Source organism: Mus caroli, unplaced genomic scaffold, assembly GCF_978045245.1.
Source record: "Mus caroli unplaced genomic scaffold, Mus_caroli_1 scaffold_16, whole genome shotgun sequence".
In the NCBI taxonomy this organism is placed as follows: domain Eukaryota; kingdom Metazoa; phylum Chordata; class Mammalia; order Rodentia; family Muridae; genus Mus; species Mus caroli.
Window position 1 is genome coordinate 14992243 of NW_028227271.1, and position 25684 is coordinate 15017926.

At 44.0% G+C, this 25684-nt stretch overlaps 1 protein-coding gene across 14 annotated transcripts in view; it reads right to left on the reverse strand.

Annotated features, from left to right (window-relative positions):
• Ppp6r2 (protein phosphatase 6 regulatory subunit 2) overlaps nt 1–25684 on the reverse strand; it is a 71187-nt gene that overhangs the window by 28211 nt on the left and 17292 nt on the right. For 4 of the 14 annotated variants that reach the window (XM_029470004.2, XM_085831977.1, XM_085831968.1 and 1 more), the window contains exons 2-8: nt 25397–25462; nt 16139–16251; nt 15570–15705; nt 14372–14526; nt 11894–11976; nt 5001–5243; nt 1271–1457 (exon numbers count right to left, since the gene is read on the reverse strand). In XM_029470004.2, coding sequence (XP_029325864.1) covers nt 1271–1457; nt 5001–5227 — 414 coding nt within the window. In that variant the 5' untranslated portion in view covers nt 5228–5243; nt 11894–11976; nt 14372–14526; ... (1 more) ...; nt 16139–16251; nt 25397–25462. Of the gene's footprint in view, nt 1–1270; nt 1458–5000; nt 5244–11893; nt 11977–14371; nt 14527–15569; nt 15706–15962; nt 16252–25396; nt 25463–25684 lie in introns of those variants that run through there. The other 10 variants (XM_085831970.1, XM_085831976.1, XM_085831969.1 and 7 more) reach the window with 10 other exon arrangements.

Here is a 25684-nt window from a genome sequence, read left to right on the forward strand (position 1 = left end):
TAAGGAGTTCATTTCCTATTGCTCTAATGCAGAAGGCACCAGATAAAGGAAGAAAGGGGGATATATGAGATAGTAAAACTGTAAAGAAAATCTGAAAGTGGCAAAAGAATATGATCAGTGTACAGTAACTGAGGAGATTCACACACCCAGTTGTTCGGCTGCAAGATCTAGACACACGAGGTCTCTGAAACTCAAAATGAAGACCCCACAGCACCTTTCTTCTCCTAGGGCAATTGCTTTCTTCCCCTACAGTAATGCCCCAGCACTACACATACAAGTGAGGATGGGATATGCACACACATACAGACAGAGACAGATACACAGACACATGCACACAGACACACAGACACTCATACACATACATGCACATGCGCGCACACATGCGCACACACACGCACACACACAGGCGCACACTCACATGCACACACACGCGCACACACACGAACACGCACATACACGCGCACATACACACACGCACACACACACACGCGGCACTCCACTCTTCACCTCTGCTGTTTCAAACCAAATGTGAGATGAAACAGCCCTCCGCAGTCCCAGGGTTCAAGACATAGACAAAATACAGGTTTGTTGGATGAGACCAAAAAAATTACTGCCAGTATTTTAGGAATATAATAATACCTACCAATATTAAAAAGAGAAAAGTCCTCATAACTTAAACACATAGTAGAAAATTAAACAAGACATCTAAGCTGTGTGCTGAAATTATCCACTGGGGACTGGTAAGTGAGGGGGTCAGACAGACACTGATCCCTGCAGGAGGCACGGACTGCCGTTTCACTCCCCACGCACGGCCACACTCACACAAGGTTAAACAAGACCGGGGAAGGACAGTGGTACATGGGAAATATGAGTTTCCTTACCCACAAAAGCCTGATTCTAACATTATCTTTGTTTGCTTTAAAGCAATCACTGTTCTGGACACACAGCCATGCTACTCCCAAAGACCCCAAAACGTAGATGTCTCAGATCCCTCCACAGTGAGGGCATGTCATAGGACCTCGTGTTCATGCCTGGTCTGAGGTTTGCAAAGCACCCAGGGAGGGCAGCAAGTGCTGCTTGCTTACTCCAGAGCTGGTTACCAGAAGCATCTGTGGAAAGCCACGCGACTTACACTACAGTTCAGATATCAGCCACCCATACTGTTCATCTGTGTTCTGTTAAACTAACAAAGTGCTGTCCCAGGAGCCTGGTAACAGTTGCGCAGTATCAACAGTGGTTGTCCAGTACATTTGTCTTCACACATCATTACCTGTTCAGTTTTCCTTGCAATAAGATTGCCAATGGTCTTGCTGAAAAAACTGGCAAGCAGAGGGTTGAGTGGCGGCTCCTGATCCAGGAAGTCATAGAGAAGGTTCAGCAGACTCTCGTCCTCGCCTAGTCTGTCGCTGATCTGTGGCACATCACAAGTCAGAAGCTCACAGGCTGTGTTTGGGTATCTAAAAGGGCACAGTCCAAGTACTGGATGTGAAATTAGACTTCTCCAACTCTCAGGAAACTGTTGAAGTAAACTGATGCTTAGGAGCAGACACGTGTCAGGGCTGGAGCTCTACCTCTGTGGTTAAGAGCATGTACTGCTCTTCCTGAGGACCTGAGTTCAGTTCCCAGTGCCCATGGCGGGTGGCTGACCCACCTACATCCTCGAGGGGCTCTCACATCTTGTTTCCATGCATCCATGAGAACGGCACACTCTCATTTAGACACACACACACACATAATCCAAAATAAACACATTTTTCAAAGCAAGAGGAAGCAGACCCACGTGAAAAGAGCAAATTACTGAACAGATCTCAGAACAGAACGAACATGGCATGACACAACTTGAATCTCTAACTATTGGAACTTCCAAGTTTGTAATCCATCTTTTATGGGTTCTATATATCCTATACTCTGATATTCAACATTTTTCTGACTCTACTTCTTTTCTGTAAATAACATTATTTTTAAAAACAAACAAACAAGCAAGCAAGCACAATTTCCTGTAGTCTGGATTGGCCATAAATTCATTATGTCCCAAGGCTGACCCTGCGGCCTCCTCCTCTTCCTGCTCTTACCTCCCAAGCTCTGTAATTAAGTGTGTACTACCTACCAGACCAGACCTAAACAAAACTCCTCTTTCTCCTAGATTCTCTCTGCAGGCCATGCTTATCTCCCCACTTGCAGTGAGGCTGAGTCCCAGGCATCCTTGGAAAACTGCTCCTCTCTCTACTCTCTGTGCCTTCAAATCAGTAAGCACAGGCCCACACTGTTCTAAACTCAAGAAAAATGCCTGCAGCTATGAACAGCATCTGCTGTGAGACTCCAAGCAAGCAATTTACTCTTAAGAAATGCTAGTTTGGGGCTGGTGAGATGGCTCAGTGGGTAAGAGCACCCGACTGCTCTTCTGAAGGTCCAGAGTTCAAATCCCAGCAACCACATGGTGGCTCACAACCATCTGTAATGAGATCTGGTGCCCTCTTCTGGAGTGTCTGAAGACAGCTACAGTGTACTTACATATAATAAATAAATAAATCTTTAAAAAAAAAGAAATGCTAGTTTGTACAAATATACTTTTTATTTGATCCAAATGACAACAAAGTAACCCTTAGCCCAGTGTGTGTGATTCCAGGCTTTCTTGGTAGCAGCTGGTCTACACAGGACAGAAGACAATCAATGCCCCAGAGACAAAGAGCGCTCCACTGGCTATACAATGTAGGCACTGCTTCTCAGCCTGCAAGAAGGGAGCAGCCTTCAGAGCCAAAAAGGGTCTGTCAGTCACAGAGGCCCAGCAGGACTACAAAACAGCAGGCCTTTGGACAGGACAACAGTGTGGTCAGTGTTCAGGCCCCACAGGCTGTGTGTGGGAGGGGACCTACAGATTAAGTCAGTTCTGGGATTACTTCTTCCTGGCTAACCTCTCTGGCCTTGTCTGTGAAGTGGGGCAGCCAGGGCCCCACCTCATGGGGTTGTTGTAATCCTGCACAAGGGTTTAGTGTAGGGGTAACACATGGCCACGGAGGACAGGGAGCCCAGTGAGAGGAGGAAGAGGGCCAGGTCAGCTGCAGTGAGGGCCACAGTGATGCTCCAAAGGACCCCACAAGACACAACCCACTGGAGCAGCACAGGAACTCAAATCCTATGAGGCAATGAAGCAAAGTACAGACAGCATTTTGAAACATTTCCAGAGCCCAGGGAAGTCATCTTGTCTACACAGAGAACAGGATCTCTCTACATAGCCCTGGCTGTCTAAAACTTACTGTGTAGACCAGGCTAGCCTGGTCCTATTCTGCTCCTATTCAAGTGTGCTAGGTTAAAGGTAAGAAGAGCATCTAGCTACAGAAGCCGTTGTAGCAGAGCACCCTCCTAGTGTCTGGCATGCAGGAGACCCTGAAGTAAGTCACATGACCACATGCTAGGCATGGGTAAGAAGAAGGAAAAGAAGAGGGAAACACACTGGAGTAGACCAAGCACAACCTCAGGTGCTCATGGAGCGTGAAGGTAAGGGTTTAAGTTACACAGCTCCAGAGGGCTCCAGGCATGCATACAGGCGAAGCACCATATACATATGTACATTACGATGGGCACACAGCCATCCACCTGCGGACCATGTATGGGGCTCCCGAGAGTCATGAGCTTCCTCATGGCCTTCTCTGCCTCACCTTAGCACTCATGCATTGGTAATTTCTGACTCTCTGCAAGGCTCCTGAGTCATTAGTGCTGTTCTGAGAATCTCTTGTCTTGGCCCCCTAAATATCCCCTACCCTGTCACTTTGTTCTGACGTGTCATCTAAACTGGCAGACACATGGAAGTAAGATGCAGGTAGGCTGTGAATAGTTGATACTGAGACCATGACAGCCTCCAGCTATAGTTACCCTTTCCATGAAGCCATGGCTCATTTGACAGCAGGCCTATCTCTTCCTATCACGTGATTTCCCCTGTTAGAGACAGACTGACTACCCTGGAGAAAGTACTGACAGCCCCCAACAAGCTGCCTCAAAATCCAGCCCTGCCCTTCTTCCAAAGGACAAATGTCAGCCAAGATTTGTTGTGAAGGGACAAATTAAAGATATTTTTGTGAGTCTCTTTTGTGACTGGACTCTGACTATATATGGATTAGTGCGGCATGCCAATGACACCCAAAAGACCTGAGCATGTGTAACAAAGTCCTCTCTCTTAATTGTTCAAACATTTAAAAATGTGAAGCTGCCAAGCATGGGAGGCTGTGAAAGTCAGACCAGTATGTGAACACAGCGAGTCTTTGTGTCATAGGCTGGGGGGCTGGAAGGACTGACAACCATGCATGATGACCTACTGATCCTACTGTAAGACCTTCCCAGCATACCTGTGTACAGTGGACTTCCTCATAAGCACCCACATCTGTCTGGTGTGTTAGACGTCCTTAACTGCTCCCAGAAACACTACGGACCATGCGGCCTATTCAGGAAGCCAAATCTTGGCCTGAAGGTGTGGCCTGACTTTTTGCTACCCTCCCAATTCAGACTGTACTTCCTCAAAGTTCCATTCTGTGAGGACACTGTCCCCTCCCTTTTGTCACCTCACAACATCCTGCTCAAACTGGAAGTAAAACATTCTAGGAAAAATTTCTAAAGGTTTAGTGCCACTAATGATAATGACATCCTCCTCTTAACTAAACACCCTAAAAGGAAACCTTTCCTGGGGCTCAGAAGTCAGACATCAAACCTCTAATGCACCTGCCAACTCTAATGACGTGGCACAGCTCTGCAGTCTCAGGAACCTATTTATCTATTGATCTTGGGGCCTTTCAGCAGTGTCTCTCAATTGCCCCAACACAGGCCAACTTAATATAAACTCATTTACAACTCGGAATGAGAAAACATTTATACAAGAGATTCAGAACTCTTACAGCGCACAACCAGCCAACCAACTGTACAACAGCCTCCTCATGTCTCATGAGGTGATACCCTGGCTCCAGCTGTCCTGAGACACTAACCACAGCCTCGCTAACAGCCTCAGTACATACTTGAATCGGACCTTCTCTTCCATGTCCTGGGGTGGGTCCTGTGTGATGAGGTTCACCAGCTCTTCCATGCACTGCTGCCTGCACAGGAAGTCCAGCAGCTTCTGGTTCTGGGCCTTACACTCCTGCAAGATGTCATCTTCATCCATTAGCTCCTGCAGGGTCACATGTTCCTTGTCCAGGAGCTTGTCAACATGGGATGTGGTGTTCAAGTCAAATTTCCAGAACATGATGGCGGTCGCAGAGCTGCAAACAAGGACAAAAGCAGCTTGCTCGTCCCACCCTCAGCCATGATGTACCAAAAGTCCAAGGGGCTCATCCCCAACACACACACAAGCAACCCTGGGGTCCTTTCCTCTGTGCCCCTTATCTGACCTACCTTCTCCCTCACTTCAGTGCTTGAGTCCCTAGGGGCTCTCACTTTGCTCATGGCTCTGTGAGGCCCACACACCTGTCTCCCAAGTACCAGCACCAGGGATGTCTCTCTGCCCTGAAGAGGATAGGAGCCCATCCTCTCCCAGTGTCTAACCCTCCTGAGTGAACACTGGACATGTACTCCTGGAACAGTCTCAGAGGCTACATGTAGCAAGCCAAACAAAAGACAGCACATTGCTTGATCCTGTCATTCTCTGTGGTCATCTGCCATCCAGCACCTCAGCTTACTGTGGCAATCTTGCTGAATACTATCGAGGGTTACCCAGGAGACAACTATCTCCTTCGCATGCATACAAACTGTGCATGAAGTCTTGCCACAGCAACGGGAAGATCACCACTAGCCCGGCCCTTCCTCTGCCTCCCCAACCCTGCTTCCAGCTTGAACTGTCACACCCAGATGAGGCTGTCTGTCCCAGGGAGGCTCACTGTCAGTGTGCAGGCCGCTGCAAGTTAGCTAACAGGTTTCACTGTTCTGATAACAAAAAGAAAGCATGAAGCTTCATCTTCAACAAAGCGAAAGCCTATCTTCAAATGACAGATCTTTTAAATTATTTTTATATGTATTTATTTGTGTGTATGTGTACATGCATGCACACACTCACCCAGTAAAGCACACATGTGTAGAGGTCAGAGGACAACTTGGGGGAGTCAGTTCTTACTTTCTATCATGTGGGTCCCACGGCCCTAACCCAGCAAGCCATCTCACTGGTCTAAATTACCAATCTTTTTAATGTCATAGGAAGTTATTTACAAACCTATGATAAAATCTGAGGTGCTTATCTTACTTAGTATTTTTACTTTTTTGGGGTTTGTTTGTTTGTTTGTTTGAGACAGGGTTTCTCTGTATAGCCCTGGCTGTCCTGGAACTCACTTTGTAGACCAGGCTGGCCTTGAACTCAGAAATCCACCTGCCTCTGCCTCCCGAGTGCTGGAATTAAAGGCATGCGCCACCACGCCCAGCTTAGTATTTTTACTTTAAAAAATCTAAAAGACTGTGGCTAAAGAGATAGCTCAGTAGTTAAGAGTCCTGGTTCTTGATCCAAAGGATCTGAGGATCGGTTTCTAGTACCCAAACTATCACTCACAACAGTCCGTAATTCCAGTTCCAGGGGATATAATGCCATTTTCTGACCTGTGTGGCCACTGCACACATATGGTATACAGATATGAATACAGGCAAAAAAAATCCAATTATATATAGTAATTCTTTGAGATAGATTTTCACTGTGTGGCTCTAGCTGGCCTGGAACTCATTATGTAGACTAGAGTGACCTCAAACTCACAGAGGGACACCTGCCTCTTCCTCCCAAATGCTGAGAATAAAGATGCGTGCCACCACACCTGGTGCTAAAATAAACCCTAAATGAAAAAAAAAAAAAAAACTAAGACTGGTTGCAGTTCTTTTTTCTTTTCTTTTCTTTTTTAATTTTACTTATTTTATTTATATGAGTACACTGTAGCTGTCTCAGACACACCAGAAGAGGGCATTGGATCCCATTACAGATGGTTGTGAGCCACCATACGGTTGCTGGGAGTTGAACTCAGGACCTCTGGAAGAGCAGTCTCAGTGCTCTTAACCGCTGAGCCATCTTTCCAGCCCAATTGGCTGCAGTTCTTAAATGTGTTTGTTTGTTTGTTTGTTTGTGAATCTGAGCTATCGGTGAAGCCCTGACACAGCAACCTCTGACACCAATATATATTCAGTTGACTGTCAATAAATGTACAAAATCAAATAAATGAAGAAAAGTATGTAAGTCTTTTTCAACATATTATGCCAGAAAACAAAATATACATAAAAAACCTTGAAGCTCAATACTTCCTTCACTCCAGACCCCAAATTAACATGATATACATTACAGGTTTAATCAAAAGTCTACAACTTTAAATTCTAGAGAACAGTGTTTGGAGGCTGGGAGTACAGCACAGTGGTAAAGCCGTATAAAGGGTTTTTAGGTTTGTTTCCCAGCACTACAGAGGCAGGAGGGAGACTACAAAGGAAAGGCCAGAGCAGGATGACTGAGTGACTAAAGGCACTTGTCACCACATAAGATAATGTGAGTTTAATCTCTGGACCTCATATGGTAAAAGGAGAGGGCCATTCCCATAAGTTGTCCTCTGACAGCCACATGCAAATCAAAACAAGCATTAGAGCGAGACAGAGAGAGAGAGAGAGAGACAGAGAGACAGAGAGACAGAGAGACAGAGAGACAGAGAGAGCAGTCAGACACTCATGGTGAGACTATCTCAAATCAATAACAAAAGATAATATGACAAAGTGCTTAAAAAAAAAAAAAAAAAAGCTTGGCAGTTCATAAACATACTAAACATTATTTATAGCCAAGCAGTGGTGAAGCACGCCTTTGATTCAAGCACTCGGGAGTCAGAGACAGAGAGATCTCTGTGAGTTCAAGGCCAGCCTGGTCTACAGATGGAGTTCCAGGACAGCCAAGACTGTTACTCAGAGATACCCTGTCTCCAAAAACAAACAAAATGGAGATTCTTCATTTTAAAAGACAGAAAGCTACAGATGCCAATTTGCACCTTTTATCCAAGAATTTGGGATGATAAGGCAGGATGACCATGCATTTGAAGCCATCCTTGGCAACACAGTAAGATCTTGTCTCAAAACGACACGCCAGTGGTAAGTTCATGACATGTTCACTATTGACTGCAGTGAAGCTCCACTGCATACCTACTACAGCTACCATCAAAAAGCCGCCCAGGAGCTGAGGAGGCTACTCAACAACTGACTCCTATCCACTTCCAGGAAGGGAGCACACTGTGGCACAGACACTTTGAAAAGAATCTGACAGCTAAAAAGTTATAAAAAGCTAAAAAGTTATAAAAAGCTATAAAGTTAGGCGTACTTTTACCATGTGATCAACCAGTTTTACTCTCAGGGCCAATGTAAGAAAAATTGAATTCTATGTTTATACAAACCTAAGAGAAGGTTGGCAGCCACCTGATGCACAGCAGTTACACAGAGGGAGCAGCTCAAATGCCTGTCAACAGGTGAGTTACCTCCCCATATAACAGACCCTTCCTCCCTGAGAAGAACAAGCACAGCACAGGGAGTGACAGGGCAAGAAGGCCGATAGCTCTGTTCATATGGAATTCACAAAGTGTAAAACAGACGCGAGGCAAGGAGAGCAGAGGCTGCTCAGGGCCAGGGATATGGCACAGACTAACACATGCGATGGAGGGAATGTGGGGTAACATAGAGGCTAGGATTAGAGTCAGGTCTTGAGTGAGGTCACAGTTTACCTGGTGCTGTGGTAAAGCACCATGACCCTACGTAACTCTGGAAGGAAGGGGTCTTTTTCAGATTACACTTCCACGTCACAGTCCACTAGGAGTCAGGGTGGGAACTGATGCAGAGGCCACAGAGAAACCCTGCTCACTGGCTCACTCTACCCTGGTTTACTCAGTTTGCTTTCTTATGTGCCCAGGCGCAGGCTCAGCTCCCTGTACAGAGCTCTGTACAGAGCATCTTACAATTCTCAATGCCACCGGTCTCTTCTTTCTTTTTCTCTCTTTGGTTGTTTGAGGCAGGGTTTCTCTGTGTAGCCTTGGCTGAAATCCTGAAACTTTTGTAGACCAGGCTGAACTTGAACTCACAGAGATCCACTTGCCTCTGCTTCCCAAGTGCTGAGACTAAAGGTGTGTACCACCACTGCCCAGATACTGGTCTCTTCTTTTTTTTTTTTTTGGTTTTTTCAAGACAGGGTTTCTCTGTAGCCCTGGCTGTCCTGGAACTCACTTTGTTCGAGACCAGGCTGGCCTCGAACTCAGAAATCCGTCTGCCTCCGCCTCCAAAGTGTTGGGATTAAAGGCGTGCACCACCACGCCCAGCTGGTCTCTTCTTAATCACCACTAATTTCTCAGCTCCAGCTAATCAGCATCGATTTATATCAAAACAAAGGTTTCATTCCAAAACAAAGTCTCTCCTTAATCACGGCCAATTCTTCAGCCCCAGCTGACCAGAACCATAGATTCTTAATCCAAAATATCACATAAGTGGCCTTGAGTCTCTGCTTCCCTCTGAAACGTCACAAGCCAGGCCTCGTCACCAGCAGACCTCTCAGCATTACCTTTTGAGTCCCTAGAGAACAGCCCACGGAGCACTGAGCACTCAACAGCCTTTCCAGCCTGTCTTAGGGTCCTATTGCTGTGACAAAACGCCATGACCAACAAGTGAGTTGGAGAGGAAAGGGCTTGTCTTACCGGTCCAGATCATAGTCCTCACTGGAGGAAGGGAGAACCTAGAGGAGGGAGCTAGCACAGAGGCCATGGGGGGGGGGGGGGATGCTTACTGCATGGGGATGTTGCTTACTGCATGGGGATGTTGCTTACTGGCCTGTTTCCATGGCTTGCTCAGCCTGCTTTCTTTCTTTTTTTTTTTCTTTCTTGTAGCCCTGGCTGTCCTGGAACTCACTTTCATTGTAGACCAAGCTGGCCTCGAACTCAGAAAACCGCCTGCCTCTGCCTCCCTAGTGCTGGGATTAAAGGCGTGAGCCACCACGCCCGGCCTTCAGCCTGCTTTTTTATAGAACTCAGGACACCACCCACCATAAGCTGGGCCCTTCCCTATTGATTACTAGTTAAGAAAATCCCCTACAACTGGATCTCATAGAGGCATTTTCTCAGTTGAGGTTCCTTTCTCTCTGATGACTCTAACTTGTTTCAAGTTGATAAACAAAACCATCCAGTACACAACCCAAAGTTTAATTGCTATCATAAATCTCCCAAAAACACATGGTCAGGACTGTCACTGCAATACCCCATGGCCAGGTACAAATCCATCTTAGTTAGGATTTCTATTGCTGTGACAAAACACCATGATCATATGCAAACCAGAGTGAACAGGGTTTATCTCGATTATACTTCCACATCATACTCCATCACTGAAGGAAGGTAGGGCAAGAACTCAAGGACAGGAACTGAAGATGAAGCCTTTGCTGGAACACTTTAGTGGTGTCTTGCTCCTCATGGCTTGCTCAACCTGTTTTCTTATAGCACCCAGGACTACCAGCCCACAATGAGCTGGGCCCTCCCACATCAATCAAAAAAATGATTGGCCTACAGGCCAATCTGGTGGAAGCATTTTCTGAATTGAGGCTCCCTCTTCCCAAATGCCTCTAGCTTAGGTGACATAAAACTAACTATGGGCCTGAGCTCGGCAATGGTGCTGCATGCCTTTAATCCCAGTACTTGGGAGGCAGAGATAGGCAGATCTCTGAGTTCAAGGTCAGCCTGGTCTGTACAGTGAGTTTTAGGACAGCCAGGACTACAGGCAGGCAGGTTTCTGTTAGTCTGATACTAGCCTAATCCTCATGGCCAGTTCTAGCCCAAACAAGGCTACATACAGAGAGCTTGTCTCAGGAAGAGATAGAGATAAGGGAAAGAGACAAGACAACACAATCTGCATGACGTAAAAACAGCACAACAGTAACATCTGGCCCGCCAAGTTTAACTCAAGTAATCTATATTTTGTTTGGTTTTGGTCTTTTTTTTTTTTAAGATTGGTTTATCCAGTATAGCTAAAGTTGGCCTCAAACTCAAAATTCTTCTGCTTCAGCATCCACAAAAGTCTAGGATTTCAGATGCAAACTACCACACCCAATAGCAATTTATTACTCTATCAACTAAACATTCATTCTTTGGAAATAGCCATTCATGTGGCCAGAATTACTAAATAGGCAGTTCTCTTCCTGTTGCTATGGCATGTTATAGTTATGTTATATAGTTATACAGTTATAGCTATGTTATAGCTATGTCACAGTGGAAAGAGAACAGATAAAAGCCACACAACTGGGATTACACCTATTACTAAATCTCTTAATATCCATGACAATGGGAATACATAACTAAGAAAACAGCAATAAAACAAACAAAAGCAAAGGCCAAAATGAAACACCTCCCATAATCTTGTCAACAAAACTAGGAAAGAAGAAATGAAAACAAAACTAAAGAATCAGTAAGTAGAAAACATTAACTAAAATGACAGGAACCAGCACTAATAACATCAGTGAGCACACACGCGATAAACTTACCAAAGTAAAAGTCTCTTGGACTGGATATAAAAATTCCAACAATGTTTACTATAAACAATATACTTTAGCCAGGTGTCATGGCACACACTTTTGGTCCCAGCACTTGGGAGGCAGAGGAAGGCAGATCTATGTGAGTTCAAGCAGCCTGAACCTCAGAGTGAGTTCTACAACAGCCAGGGACACACAGAGAGACCTTGTTTCAAACAAACAAACAATATATACTTTAAAAACTGAGAGAGGCAGAAATAGGACAACTGAAACATACAGTGGGCAAATATAAACCAAAAGCTGAGATTCACTGTTAATATTTGATAAATAACTTTACAGCAAAAAAAAAAAAAAAAAAATAAGAGGCACTGTTTTATACAGGTAAGAAAGAAAAGATCCAAGCATGATAAACATACAAACCTTAAGGGATTCTGCAACCTCTATAATGCAGCAGTAAACAGAAATCCATACAAATAAAACTGCCTTGGCCCTGGACATTGATCCTAGGGAAACAAAAACTTAAATTCACACAAAATCCTTCACATAAATGTTGACAGCAGTTTAATTTGTAACAGTCAAAAGCTAGAATAGCATCAGATAGCATCAGAGCACACTGTTAATCTCAGGACTCAGGAGACAGAGACAAGCAGAGCTCTCTGAGCTTGACGCTAGCCTGGTGTACAGAGTGAGTTCTAGGACAGCCAGGGCCACATAGTGAGACCCTGTATCAAATAAAACAAACCCACAAAACAACAAAGTTAGACTCACATAATGAAGTTAATGTCCTTGTATGCTAACCAAAAAGGGGGGTGAGGAAGGCTGGGATCTACCTGGACAGCCTTCAAAATGCAGGCTATAGCACAACACGTAGTACCAACATAGTAAGGAAAATGGGGTAACAAAAAGGCCTATCTATGCTCACTTTGGTAATACACATACTAAGCTAGACTAACATGGCCCCATGCTAGGAAGATATAAAAATTCATGAATCTTTCCTTATTTTCTTGCCTAACATGCATATGCTATAGAAACAGTTAACAAGGAAATAACTAGTTTCATGTCATATGAAACTTTTATGTACAACTCCAAGCACCTATGTGTTAATAAGTTCATGTAAGTGAACTAAGTGTTTTATGATTGGGAAAACTTTGTTTTTGAGCCAGAGTGTCCTGTTTGCCAGAATACCTGCAAACCTGCTAGGCAGCTGAGAGCCACCTTGACCTCCTAGTCTTTCCACCTCTGCCTCCTGCTGCTGAATGGGGCTCAAGTCCAGGGCTTTCATTCACATCAGGCAAGCACTCTGCCAACTGAGTTATATTCCCAGCTCCACAAAGGAAATACTGGTGAGTGGAAAAAAAACTAAGTGTCTAGAAAATTATTACTGGGCAAAGTAGATCATTTCCAAAAGGTTGCATTCTATGATCCAATTAACAACTTGGTGGGTTTTGTGTTGCTTGTTTTATTTGTTTGAGATATAGCCTCACTATGGTGCCCAGACTGATCTTAAACCTCTTGGGCTCAAACAATCCTCCCACTTCAGCCTCTTGAAAGGTTAAGAGTACACTACCATGCCTAGCTCCAGTATAACATTTTAGATGATAAAATTTTAGAAGTGGCATAACCTTAATCACAGCATTTGGAAGGCAGAGGCAGGTGGCTCTCTGTGAGTTCAAGGTTCACCTGGTCTATATAGCAAGCAAGTTCCAGAAGAGCCAGAGCTGCTTAGAAAGACCCTACCTCAAAGAACGAGCAACAAGGACACGGTTCTAGAGACAGAAGCTGAGGAGACGGCTCAGGGGTTAAGAGAGCACGAGCTGTTCTCGCAGAGGACCTGGGTTTGAGTTCTAGCACCCACATGGTGGCTCACAACAGTCTGTAACTCTAGCTCTGGGGCATCTTATATCCTTGTCCTCTTCTGACATCTGAAGGCACCAGGAATACGAATAGTACAGACATATATGCAGGTAAAACACTCATATACAGAAAATAAATAAAACTTTTTTAAAACCTAGAAGTGGGAGGACGGTGTGGTGATTAATACTGTTAACTAAGAGGATAAGTGTGCAGCACACTTCTTAAGTCTATATGGACTTCAGTCTTACAAGGTTTTGGAAAGTGTAAGATTGATAATGCTCCATCTTCTCATTTTCACAGTGGGATCCCACTGTCCACGTGCCACCCTTGTATTGTAGCCTCTGGTGTTACTGAATCTCAGCTTCTATTTCCCATCTCTCAGTTCAACTTCTGAATAATTTTTCAAATACTTATTAAATTCACTAATTGTCTTAAATATGTTTAATCTGTTTAAATTCACCAGTGCCTTTAGTTGATAAGCCATCTTGTAGGCCCAATTGTTGAATATTTCTTTTTCAAACTTTATTGTTTTGTTTTGTTTTGTTTTAATAGAAGTAAGAGTCTAAGTATACAAGCTGGTCTTAAACTTATGGTGATCATCTTTTTTCTTTTTTCTTTTTTTTTTTTTTTGTTGGTGTTTTTGAGACAGGGTTTCTCTGTATAGCCCTGGCTGTCCTGGAACTCACTTTGTAGACCAGGCTGGCCTCGAACTCAGAAATCCTCCTGCCTCTGCCTCCCGAGTGCTGGGATTAAAGGCGTGAGCCACCACGCCCAGTTTATGGTGATAATCTTACCTCAGATTTTCAAATCCTGGGATTACAGGTGTCAAACACTATGCCTGGTCTCTACACCCTGTCTTCCATAGAGATGCTTAACTATCCATTGATGACTGGCTGGTTACTACTGAGAGCATCCTTGTCCATAAGGCAGCTTTGGACTTAGTACATCCACACAGCAGGATGGTCTTCCCGCTCTGACTACTGTCCTTGAGATTCCTTCCAGACTGTAAAGAACAAGATACGGCCAAACCTCCTACATGCTTACCCAGCAGTGAATGAATGAAAGGAGCCTCAAGTTCTGCTTCTTTATTTCCCAGGGTGACAGAATCGGAAGACAGAGGATAGGATTCAAACACAAGTGTCGCCCATATGATGCTACAGTTCCATGAAAGAGTCCAACAGAACACTCTGTGGTAGAGACTGTTGCCAAGAGAGAATTAGAATCTAAACTGCAACTGATCATCGACCCAGCCACAAATCTGCTCTTACTTTTTTGTATTTTAACTTTTTACAATTTATCAATTACAAGTATAGTGGTGGCCCATGCAGAGGCAGGTAACTGTGAATTCAAGGCCAGCATGGTCTATAGTGAGTTCCAGGACTGCCAGGGCTACATAGACAGAGTTTGCCTCAATTTAAAGAATAAACAAATAAGCTTTATCATTATTGTGCATGTGTAATGTTTGTCAGTACAGGCGTATATATGCCATGGCACATATCTAGAGACCAAAAACCAACTTTTGGGGGTCAATTCTCTCCCTCCAACTTGGATTCCAGGGATCCAACTGAGGTCATCCGGCTCCTGGAGTAAGAACTATTACCAATCAAACCATGCTGCCAGCCCTTTTCCTTTTCAGTTCCTATCAGTTGGGATAAAACATGCTCCTTAAATCTGTGGACCTGGGTCTTTGTTTTTGAAAAGTGGAACTTTTTTATCACAGTGACAGAAAAGGAAGCAATGCCCAGAGCATGCTTTGTTCTTCAGTACAGAGCAGAACAGAGCCGCCATAATGCTCAGTGTCCTCTCTTCTCTCTCACCCTTTGGGTTTTATCTTAATGTCTAATACAACAAAATGCTGGCAAGAAATTACATTAACCAGGTGTTGTGATGTTCAGCTGTAATCTCAGCATTCAGGACACAGAGGCAGGAGAATCTTAAATTTAAGAACAGTTTTAGCAGCTGGGGGTGGGGTTGGGGGTGGGGTTGGGGTGGTGTACACCTTTAATCCCAGCACTTGGGAGACAAGAGGCAGATATAGCTCGGTGAGTTCAAGGCCCATCTGATTTAAAGAGCTAGTTCCACAACAGGCAACACAGTGAAACCCTGTCTTAAGACCAAAAACAACAAACCAGTTTTGGTTACATAGTGAGATCCTATCATCTGACCTACAAATGTCTATCTATAAAATATATTTGAGTAACGTGTACAATAAACTATAATTTAATTGAAAAGATTACCTTACCTTCTATTGCAATACCTTGTTTAAATCTTGCATTCAGGCAAAATAAAAAGCATTTGGGTTTTTTCTTTTGTATATATGCAACTTTAAAAAAAAAAAAAAGGTGTTTTCATTCAGGGAATAGTTTTGGCTGGTTTACCTGAAAATAAAAGAAAAAGTATTTAATTTTCTTTTATAGAGTTAATCTTGCATCTTAATTTCTTTTCCTGATTCTGTGATAAAATGCAAGAGTAAGGAAGGGCTGGTTTAGCTCTCAGTTCCAGGCCCTTCAGAAGGGACTGGGGCAAGCAGTCAAAAGCCACCTGTACTCATCCCACCGTCTCCTCTCACTCTCCCTCACACAGTCTAAGGTCTGCCCACAGAATGGCGCCGCCCACAGTGGGCAAGTCTTCCCACCTCAGTCACTGCAATCAGAATAGTCTCCTGCAGACATGACCATTTCCCATGTGATTCTAGATCCTGGCAAGTAGCTGACAATGTTATCACACTAACGAAAATGTCAGACCAAAAAGAAAAAAAAAGAAATGAAGAGCCATTATTGTGGCTGTCATCTTGATGGGACTAGGAAGCACCTAGGAAGCTATAAAGCACCTCCGGGTGATCTGAAGGCATCCAAGAGATGATTGATCATGGTGGAAAGATCTGCCTTGGATGTATTGTTGATACCATCTAATACGCTGAGGGCCTGAAAAAAGAATAACAGAAAAAAAAAAAAAAGAGGCTAGCTAAGAGCTTTCTATCTGTTTCTTTGTCTTTTTCTCTCCTTCCCTCCTTCCCCTCATTCTTTTCTATCCTTCCTGGTTCCCATGACGTGAGCTGTTCTGCTCTGCCATGGTCTCCCCACTATGAAAGAGTAAGACTACTCAGCCTATGAAACAAAATAATCTTCTCTTAAGTTGTTTATATGGGTATTTTGTCACAGAAATGTAAAACCAACACACGAGTGGGGGCTGGAACTGTGGTCTGCTGTTATAAGCACTGGATTCTCTTCAGAGGATCTGGGTTTAATTCCTACACCCATTCTCCAGTTCTAGGGGATCAGATGCCGTCTTCTGGTCACCACAGTCATCCAACATGCACACATACAGACATACACATATAAGCAAAATACTCATTTAAATTAAAATGACTGGGGGGGGGGAGTAGGCACTGTCAAGACTAAACAATAGGGTTCTTTGTACTTTGAGGTTTGTTTTTTGTTTGTTTGTTTGTTTAAAGACAGTTTATGTAGCCCTGGCAGGCCTGAAGGGACTATGTAGACCAAGGTGGCCTTACAGAAAGTTCTCTCTCTGCCTCCCTGTGCTGAATTAAAGGCATGCCCCACCATATCCAGATTCACAGTGTAGGGTTTTATTGTTATTTTGTTTTGGTTTTTTTTTTTTTTTTTTTTTTTTTAAAGATTTATTTATCATATGTAAGTACACTGTAGCTATCTTCAGACACCCCAGAAGAGGGCTTCAGACCTCATTACAGATGGTTGTGAGCCACCATATGGTTGCTGGGAATTGAACTCATGACCTTTAGATGAGCAGTCAGTGCTCTTAACCACTGAGCTATCTCTCCAGCCCCATTGTTTTGGTTTTAAGACAGGGTATCACAGTGAGGCCTTGGCTAGCCTGACATTCACTAAGTAGACCAGGCTGGCCTCATACTCAGAGATCTAACTGCCGTCCACATGCTGGGATTAAAAGTGTGTGCCACCACACCCAGCCACAATGAGGTTCTTAAGCCTCCAGAGCTCGTGTGATTGTTGGAGGTATTTGGAACAGCTTGGAGAAACACATTAGAAAGACTTTAGGATGCTATAAGTTGAGATTTCTATGTAATTCTGCTGGGATCTCAGAAGAACAGAATACTGACAGGGGTGTGGGAAAGAAAGAGCAGTTTTATATAGGAGCAACATCTATATTAGGAACTGGATTAGAGGCCACTTGTATTACATTGTGGGGGGAAAATTCGTCTATATTCTGTCAGTGAAGAGAGACTGTGTGGAGGCTGGGTTTATTTATTTGTTTATTTGTTTGTTTGTTTTTAATATGCATGGGTGTTTTGCCTGAATGTGTGCCTGGGGATTGGATGCCCTGGAACTAGAATTATAAATGGCTGTGAGCCACCAGGTAGGTGCTGTGAGTTTAATCTGGGACCTCTGGATAAGGAGCCAGAATTCCTAACCACTGAGCAATCCCTCTAGCTCCTTGAAGGCTTAAGTTAAAGGTGAACAACTAGCTTCTGGTGCAGGCCCGGGGTCTCCCAAGCCCTTTCATTCCTGTCTCTCCAGACTTCCTCTTTATACTACCACAGCCTCTCACCAGAGGCCCCTCCACCCAACTCATTTCCTGAGGACTCTGCCTCTTGGTTCAGATCCAGCTTTCCCTTCTGGCCTATCTCCACTCCTTTATGTCAGCCAGCAGTCCTCAAAAACTCTTTTTACCAGGGATTCCCAGTGACATGCTGGGCTGGTACAATGAAAGGCAATTTTCACTCTCCTTCCTGTCTGTCCCCACTGCTGATCTTTCAGGGGTGTGGTGTGTGTGGGGGGGTTAGTCTTAGTCCTGTAGCAGCCTACCTACAAGATCTCCCTCCTCCTGCCATCTCCACTCACTGGGGACTCTGCCTCTCGGTGCAGATCCCAGCCTCCCTAGCTCTTCCCTGTGGACTTATTGCTTCATTTTGCTTTGAATATTTTTTTGTCTTATTGTTCTTTTGCTTGATTATTTTTTATCTTTGTTTTGTAGAAGGAGTTGTATTTCTTGATTTTGTTTGTTTGTTTTTGTTTCTTCTTTGTTTCTTTGAAAAGAGACAGAAAAAAACAAAACCATTAAGTTGGATAAGTAGGATCAGAAAGGAACCTGAAGAGGGCAAAACCATGATCTCAAAAAAGTGATGAATTAGATAATTACCTAGCACAGGAAACTCACTGCATGCTGGCATTCAGGCTGAAGCATGGATATTAGTGGCTGCATCTAGAGAAGCTCACAGCATGAGTATGAGCAGACACACGGCAGAAGAAAGGCCTGAAAGCTTTCCACTTGCTCAGCAAAGCACCCCATGGAAAGTGGGGGCCTGGGGAAGCGTGGCTGCTGAAAAGGCAGAGGTGCTTAGAAAGAAGCCAAGTATTTGGCATCAGGACAATAGGAACCTACCGCTCCCACTTTAGTTGAGGCAGAAAGCTTTTATGTCTTTTGAAAGACAGCTCTAGTGAATCCGACTCATGCTCAGGCTCTTAGGAAAGTGTCTCCTCACATTCAGCCATCTAAGCACTCAGAGAACACTGCACCCATGGTCCAAGGGGTACCAGCTACTGACCAAGCTGGTGGCAGACTGGGCACTGCCCATATGATGCTCAGGGCTGGTAGTCTGAATGCTATTAAAAACAAAACAAAACAAAACAAAACAGGCCGAGCAAGCCAGAAGCAGCACCACTGCATAACCTCTATATCAGCAGCTCCTGCCGCCTACCAGGTTCTTGCCCTGTGTCCAGTGATGAACTATAAGGCAGAAGTGTAAACAAAATAAAACCTTTCCTCCCCATATTGCGTTTGGTCACAGTGTTCTATCATAGCTATAGAAACTCTAAGGCATAAAATTACTGAGGCTTCCATTCTCGTTTCAAAGAAAAGTCTGGAAGGCCAGGCAATGTGTAGTAGGGTCTGGATCCCCAAAGAAAGGCCGTGCAGAGAGTGATGCTTAACTCTGTAAAGGTAAGGCCAAGATTCAATGGAGACTCCAGGAACCAAATGTGCTGTCTCATATAGGTATTCCCAGCACTGGCAAGACTGAGGCAGGAGGATTACAATGAGTTCGAGGCCAGCCTGGTCTACAAAGTGAGCTCCAGGACAGCCAGGGCTACACAGAGAAACCCTGTCTCGAAAAAACCAAAAAAAAAAAAAAAAAAAAAAAAAAAAACTACCAGACCTCTTAGAGATAGATTTGCATTATACTATCAACATAAGACTTTTGGGAGTCAAAAGTGGAATATTACAGTTTAAGGAGATGTGTTTGCCTAGCAAGTTGATAAAGGATAGACCTGTAGTGGTCAGGGTTAGTAAGACACACTCTGGTTGTGTCTGAGTGTGTTTTTAGAGAACATTAATGAAGTGTATTAAGACCTACACTGGAATAGGCAGCACCGATTCTTACACTGGGAGTACAAATGGAATAAAAGGAGAAAATGAAGCCAGGCAGTGGTGGCGCACACCTTTAATTCCAGCACTTGGGAGGCAGAGGCAGGTGGATCTCTGCATCTCTGGCCAGCCTGGTCTATGGAGTGAGTTCCAGGACAGCCAGGGCTACACAGAGAAATTATGTCTGGGAAAAAAAAAACAGAGGCGGGGGTGGGGGGAGAAAGAAGCAAGCGAGTATAGCCCCCCCCACCCCCCATTTCCTTAGCAGCAGAATGGAACCACTTTTTCCCCGTTTCCTTAGCAGCACAATGGAACCACTTTTTGTTCACCATACCTGACATGATAGATCAAAGCCTCGGAAACTGACTGTGAGCCAGAGTCATCTTTCCACCCTTGTTTTGTTCTGCTCAGCTGGTCACATTATCTGGTGACATTATCTGGTCACACTGACATAAAACTGACACACTACCTTTAGTTAGTATCCAAATCACCAGAACATTTCATAATTATGGAACTAAAAAATTCATGCTACTTATTCTACAAAAATTTAGTATTGCCTTGGCGGTGCTGGTATACACCTTTGATCTCAGTACTCAGGAGGCAGAGGCAGGCAGATCTCTCTAAGTTCAAGGCCAGCCTGGTCTTCAGAAAGACTTCCAGGACAGCCAAGGCTACACAGTGAGACCCTGTCTGGAAAAAAAAAAAAAAACAATTTAGTATTAATATGAATCCATTCTATTTGACTAACTGGGTCAGTGGCTAGAACGGCACCCCAAACAATCCACAGACAATGGGTGCTGTGAGCGTGATTACAGTATCACGTGAGCGTGATTACAGTATCACGTACTCAGGGGACTGGGGAAAAAGGATCTCTGGAGGCCAAGAGTTAAAGGCCAGCCTGGGCAACACTAGAAGACTTGTTTTGTTTCTTTTGCATCTGGAGATACCCGTATTAAATGAACTAAGTCAGTCTAAGAGAGACAATGTTGCATGTTTTCTTTTCCTTGTAGCTCCTGAACATAGAAACATACATAGAAACAAGATTGTCTGGAGGGACAGAGGGGAGTGAGGAAATTTCGAAAAGAAAATTGCAGCAGAGGATAGAGAGAATGTGCTCAAAGAATATTAATAGACTTGCATGAAAGTGGCTTTTGGTAACCATGTACAATTTAAAAAAATAAAAAGAACCTGCGGGCATGAGAAAGACTGCAAGGAAGTTTCCAGTTTCATAACAGTGCTGGAACTCCATTAACAAATGCATATCCCCAGTGTGGTGGTTGAATGAGAACATATACTTGCATGTAAGCACCGGCTGGTGAACTACTCGGGAGCAGTAGGAGGAGCCCTTTCTGGAGTAGGTGTGTTACTGGAGGTGGACTTTGAGGTTCTTTTCTTTTCTTTTCTTTTCTTTTCTTTTCTTTTCTCTTCTTTTCTTTTCTTTTCTTTCATCTGTTCATTCATTAGAGGTTTCTTTCTTTTCTTTCTTTTGTTCCTTCATTTGTTTGTTTGTTCTTTGTTTTTGGGTTTTGGGGTTTTTTTCCAAGACAGGGTCTCACTATAGAGCTCTGGCTGTTCTAGAACTCAGTGTGTAGACAAAGCTGGCCTCAACCTTACAGAGATCTGCCTGTTTCTGCCTCCCAAGTGCTGGGATTAAGGGCCTGCAACACTACATCCAGCTTTGGACTTTGCGGTTTCAATATCCCATGCCAGGCCCAGTGTCCCTGTCTCTCTGCTGCCTGCAGATCAGAATGTAAAGTTCTCAGCTACTTCTCTAGCACCATGCCTGACTGTTCTCAGCTACTTCTCTAGCACCATGCCTGACTGTTCTCAGCTACTTCTCTAGCACCATGCCTGACTGTTCTCAGCTACTTCTCTAGCACCATGCCTGACTGTTCTCAGCTACTTCTCTAGCACCATGCCTGACTGTTCTCAGCTACTTCTCTAGCACCATGCCTGACTGTTCTCAGCTACTTCTCTAGCACCATGCCTGACTGTTCTCAGCTACTTCTCTAGCACCATGCCTGACTGTTCTCAGCTACTTCTCTAGCACCATGCCTGACTGTTCTCAGCTACTTCTCTAGCACCATGCCTGACTGTTCTCAGCTACTTCTCTAGCACCATGCCTGACTTGAGTGGTACCATGCTCCCCACCATGATGATGATGGACTAAACCCCTGAGACTATAAGCCAGCCCAGTCAAATGTTCTCTTTTATAAGAGTTGCCATGGCCATGGTACTCCCTGGAAACAACAGGACACATCTGAGCACAAGCTAACTGATAATTCCTCTCAACTTGTAGAAGAAAAGCACTATAAACTGTGCTCTTTAGCTACCTCAAACAATACACATTCCTCAAAGACATGAGTAACTCCAAGGACTGCAGTAAAAATATGTAGAATTGCATGTACATTAATAAAATAAAAGCAGCTGGGCAAACTGGCACACACCTGTAATCTCAGCACTCACCAGGCAGATCTCTAGGAGCTCAAGGCCAGACTGGTCTACATACCAAGACCCTGTCACGGAGAGATTCCTCATAGAATCTAGACATTTATGTATTTAATACATATATGCACACACATAAAGGTGTGAGAGTAAAAGAGGATACTATATGGGAGGAAGAAGGAGACCAGCAGGAAGGAGGACATGGGAAAGTAATGGAACATGAATATAAACAAGGTAAAATTGTCCTGTGTGTCAACTAAAAAATTAAAAAAGTGAAATGATCTTATCTCAAAAAAAGAAAAAAAAACCTGACTGAAAGACAAAAGACAAAAAGCAGAAACAACTGCAGTGTGCATCAACAGCCGAAAGAATAGACAAAATAAGACCCAGGCACTGAGGAATGTAGCTCAGTGGAAAAGCATATGCTTAGCATGGATACAGCATGCATACAACCCCAACACCAAAGAACATGTGCATAAATGAACGGTGGAACAGTACTCAGTATTCAATAGGAAATCCAAAGGCAGGTGGATCTCTGTGAGTTCCAGGCCAACCTTGGCTACAAAGCAAGTTCCAGGACAGCCAGGGCTACCCTGTCTCAAAAAAAAAAAAAAATTATAATAGTAATAATAATAATGTAAACACTTTAGAATAGTAATACACAAAGGTCTTTAAATACATGCCATTATCTTTTATTTTATTACTTACAAAACTAACTAAGGGTTAAGTAGCTATAGAATTTGAATGTAGTCGGGCCAGGACAGCTCAGTGGCTAAAAGGTATTTACTGTCAAGCCTGGCAAACTGAGTTCTATCCCTAGAAGCCACATAAAGGCAGATGGACAGAGGCTGGGCATGGGGATGCAGGTCTTTAGTCCAGCACTTAGGAAGCAAAAGTTGGGGAGCAGGGTGGGATCACTGTGAATTTGAGGCCAGCCTGATCTACAGAACAAATTCCAAGCTATGTATCCAGGGACACATGGTAAGCCCATCTTGAAAAAAAGAAAGAAAGAAAAAAAGCAGATGGAAAAAAAAATAACAACTACAGGGGGCTGGAGAGATGGCTCAGTGGGTAAGAACATTGACTGCTCTTCCAGAGGTCCTGAGTTCAAATCCCAGCAATCACATGGTGGCTTGCAACCATCTGTAACAGATCTGCAGACAGCTACAGTGTACTCATATGCATTAAATAAATAAAATCCTTAAAAAAAAAAAACCCGGGCTGGTGAGATGGCTCAGTGGGTAAGAGCACCCGACTGCTCTTCCGAAGGTCCGGAGTTCAAATCCCAGCAACCACATGGTGGCTCACAACCATCCGTAACGAGATCTGACGCCCTCTTCTGGAGTGTCTGAAGACAGCTACAGTGTACTTACATATAATAAATAAATAAATCTTTAAAAAAAAAAAAAAAAAACCCAACAACTCCAAAAAGTTGTCCAACTGTATGAATGTCATGCAAATACTCCCCCTCAACCTGCCCCGCACATACACGATAAATAAAAATGTTTAAGAGATTTTATTTTGTTTATTTACGTTTGTTTATTGAGACAGGGTCTTTCTCTATATATAGTACTGACTGTCCTGAACTCACAGAGAACTTCCTGCATCTGCTTCCCAAATGCTGACATTAAGGTACATGCCCAGTCCAATATTCTATTTCTATCTATCTGTATGTATGTCTGTCTGTCTATCTAATGAGTGAGTGCTCTGCTGCATGTACACCTGCATGCCAGAAAAGGGCATCGGATGCCCTCATAAATGGTTGTGAGCCACCATGTGGCTGCTAGGAATTGAACTCAGGACCTCTGGAAGAGCAGTCAGTGCTCTTAACCATTGAGCCAACTCTCTAGCCCAGAATTTTAAATTAGAAGCCTTGTGCTATTTTTTTTATTTGTTTTTTAAAGACCTGCCAGTCAGGTGTGGTAGTAGTTCAAGTTTTTTTTTTTTTTTAAAGATTTATTTATTGATTATATGTAAGTACACTGTAGCTGTCTTCAGACACTCCAGAAGAGGGAGTCAGATCTCGTTATGGATGGTTGTGAGCCACCATGTGGTTGCTGGGATTTGAACTCTGGACCTTCGGAAGAGCAGTCGGGTGCTCTTACCCACTGAGCCATCTCACCAGCCCCCGTAGTTCAAGTTTTTAATCCCAGTACATGGGAGGCAGAGGTAGGTCGATCTCTGTGTTCAGGCCAACCTAATCTACAAGTAAGCCTAGGTCAACCATGGTCTTTATCTCAAAAATAAATTACACTAGAAGTGTGTGTGTGTGTGTGTGTGTGCATGCCTATGTCTGCAAGTGTGTCGGACAGAGTTTGGGGTAGGAGAGGCCTCAACTATTAAGAGGAAATACTGGTCTTGCAAAAGACTCATGTTTGGTTGACAGCCTCTACACTGAGTGGCGCCGAGTGACTCGCAACAACCTGTAAGTCCAATTCCAGAGGATTTGATGCTTCTGGCCTCCAATAACATTATCATTCATGTGCAGACATACACATAATTAAAAATAAAATTAAAATCGAGCGAGGAATAGTGATGCTCAGCTTTAATCCCAACACTTGGGAGGCCGAGGCATAGATCTACAAAGTGAAGACTTATCTCCACAAATAAATTAATTAAGTTAAAACTTAAAATCCTCATAAAGCATATGGAGAACTGCCCGAGGAACAAATTTGTCTGCGTATTTGTCCAGGAGCAAGCACAGCACAGTGTAGACTAACTCCAGACACGAAAAAGAGAAAGGGAAAACGGGGATACCAGCTCCAGTCAAAAGTGAGCATCCTACAATTCTAGACCTCTGTGATGCAAACCTTTCTCACTGTGGCAATGAAAACGTGCCAGCCACCCAACTGCTGATCCTCCTGTCACTTCCTAAAGCAAGGACTGCAACACAGAGCCCTTTTAGCACGGGGCAGTGTAGGGAACAGAGGACCCTGAACAGCTCTGAGGGATTGTTTGATATGAGCCTGCCATGTCAGGGACCAAGGCCTAGGATTCATGGGAAGTTGGAAAAGCCTTCCTCTGTGTCAGCTAAGAGAGGCAAAGCTGGCTTCTGGTCCAAGTTCCTCTGTTTACAAACAACTGACCAGTATGTACAAAAAACCCTAGCAATGGAACTTCTCGTTTCCCAGATGTTTACAGCCTGAAGTCTCGGGCATCTGTATCTCTTACAGATATCTCCTGTCTAACTCTTCCCCACTGTGCTGTACAAAATAAACATGCCAAACTCCCCCAGATTGGTAGTTGGTGCACACAACCTACCTGGCTCCAGTATCTATCCTTTCTTCACTCCCTCATTGCTCTACACGGGGTTCTAGAACAGTCACTCTAGAAGAGCAAGAACATAAGAGTGTAAGCAGAGCCGGGCGTGGTGGCGCACGCCTTTAATCCCAGCACTTGGGAGGCAGAGGCAGGCGGATTTCTGAGTTCGAGGCCAGCCTGGTCTACAAAGTGAGTTCCAGGACAGCCAGGGCTATACAGAGAAACCCTGTCTCGAAAAACCAAAAAAAAAAAAGAGTGTAAGCAGAAGGAAGGAAGCTGGATGGAGAA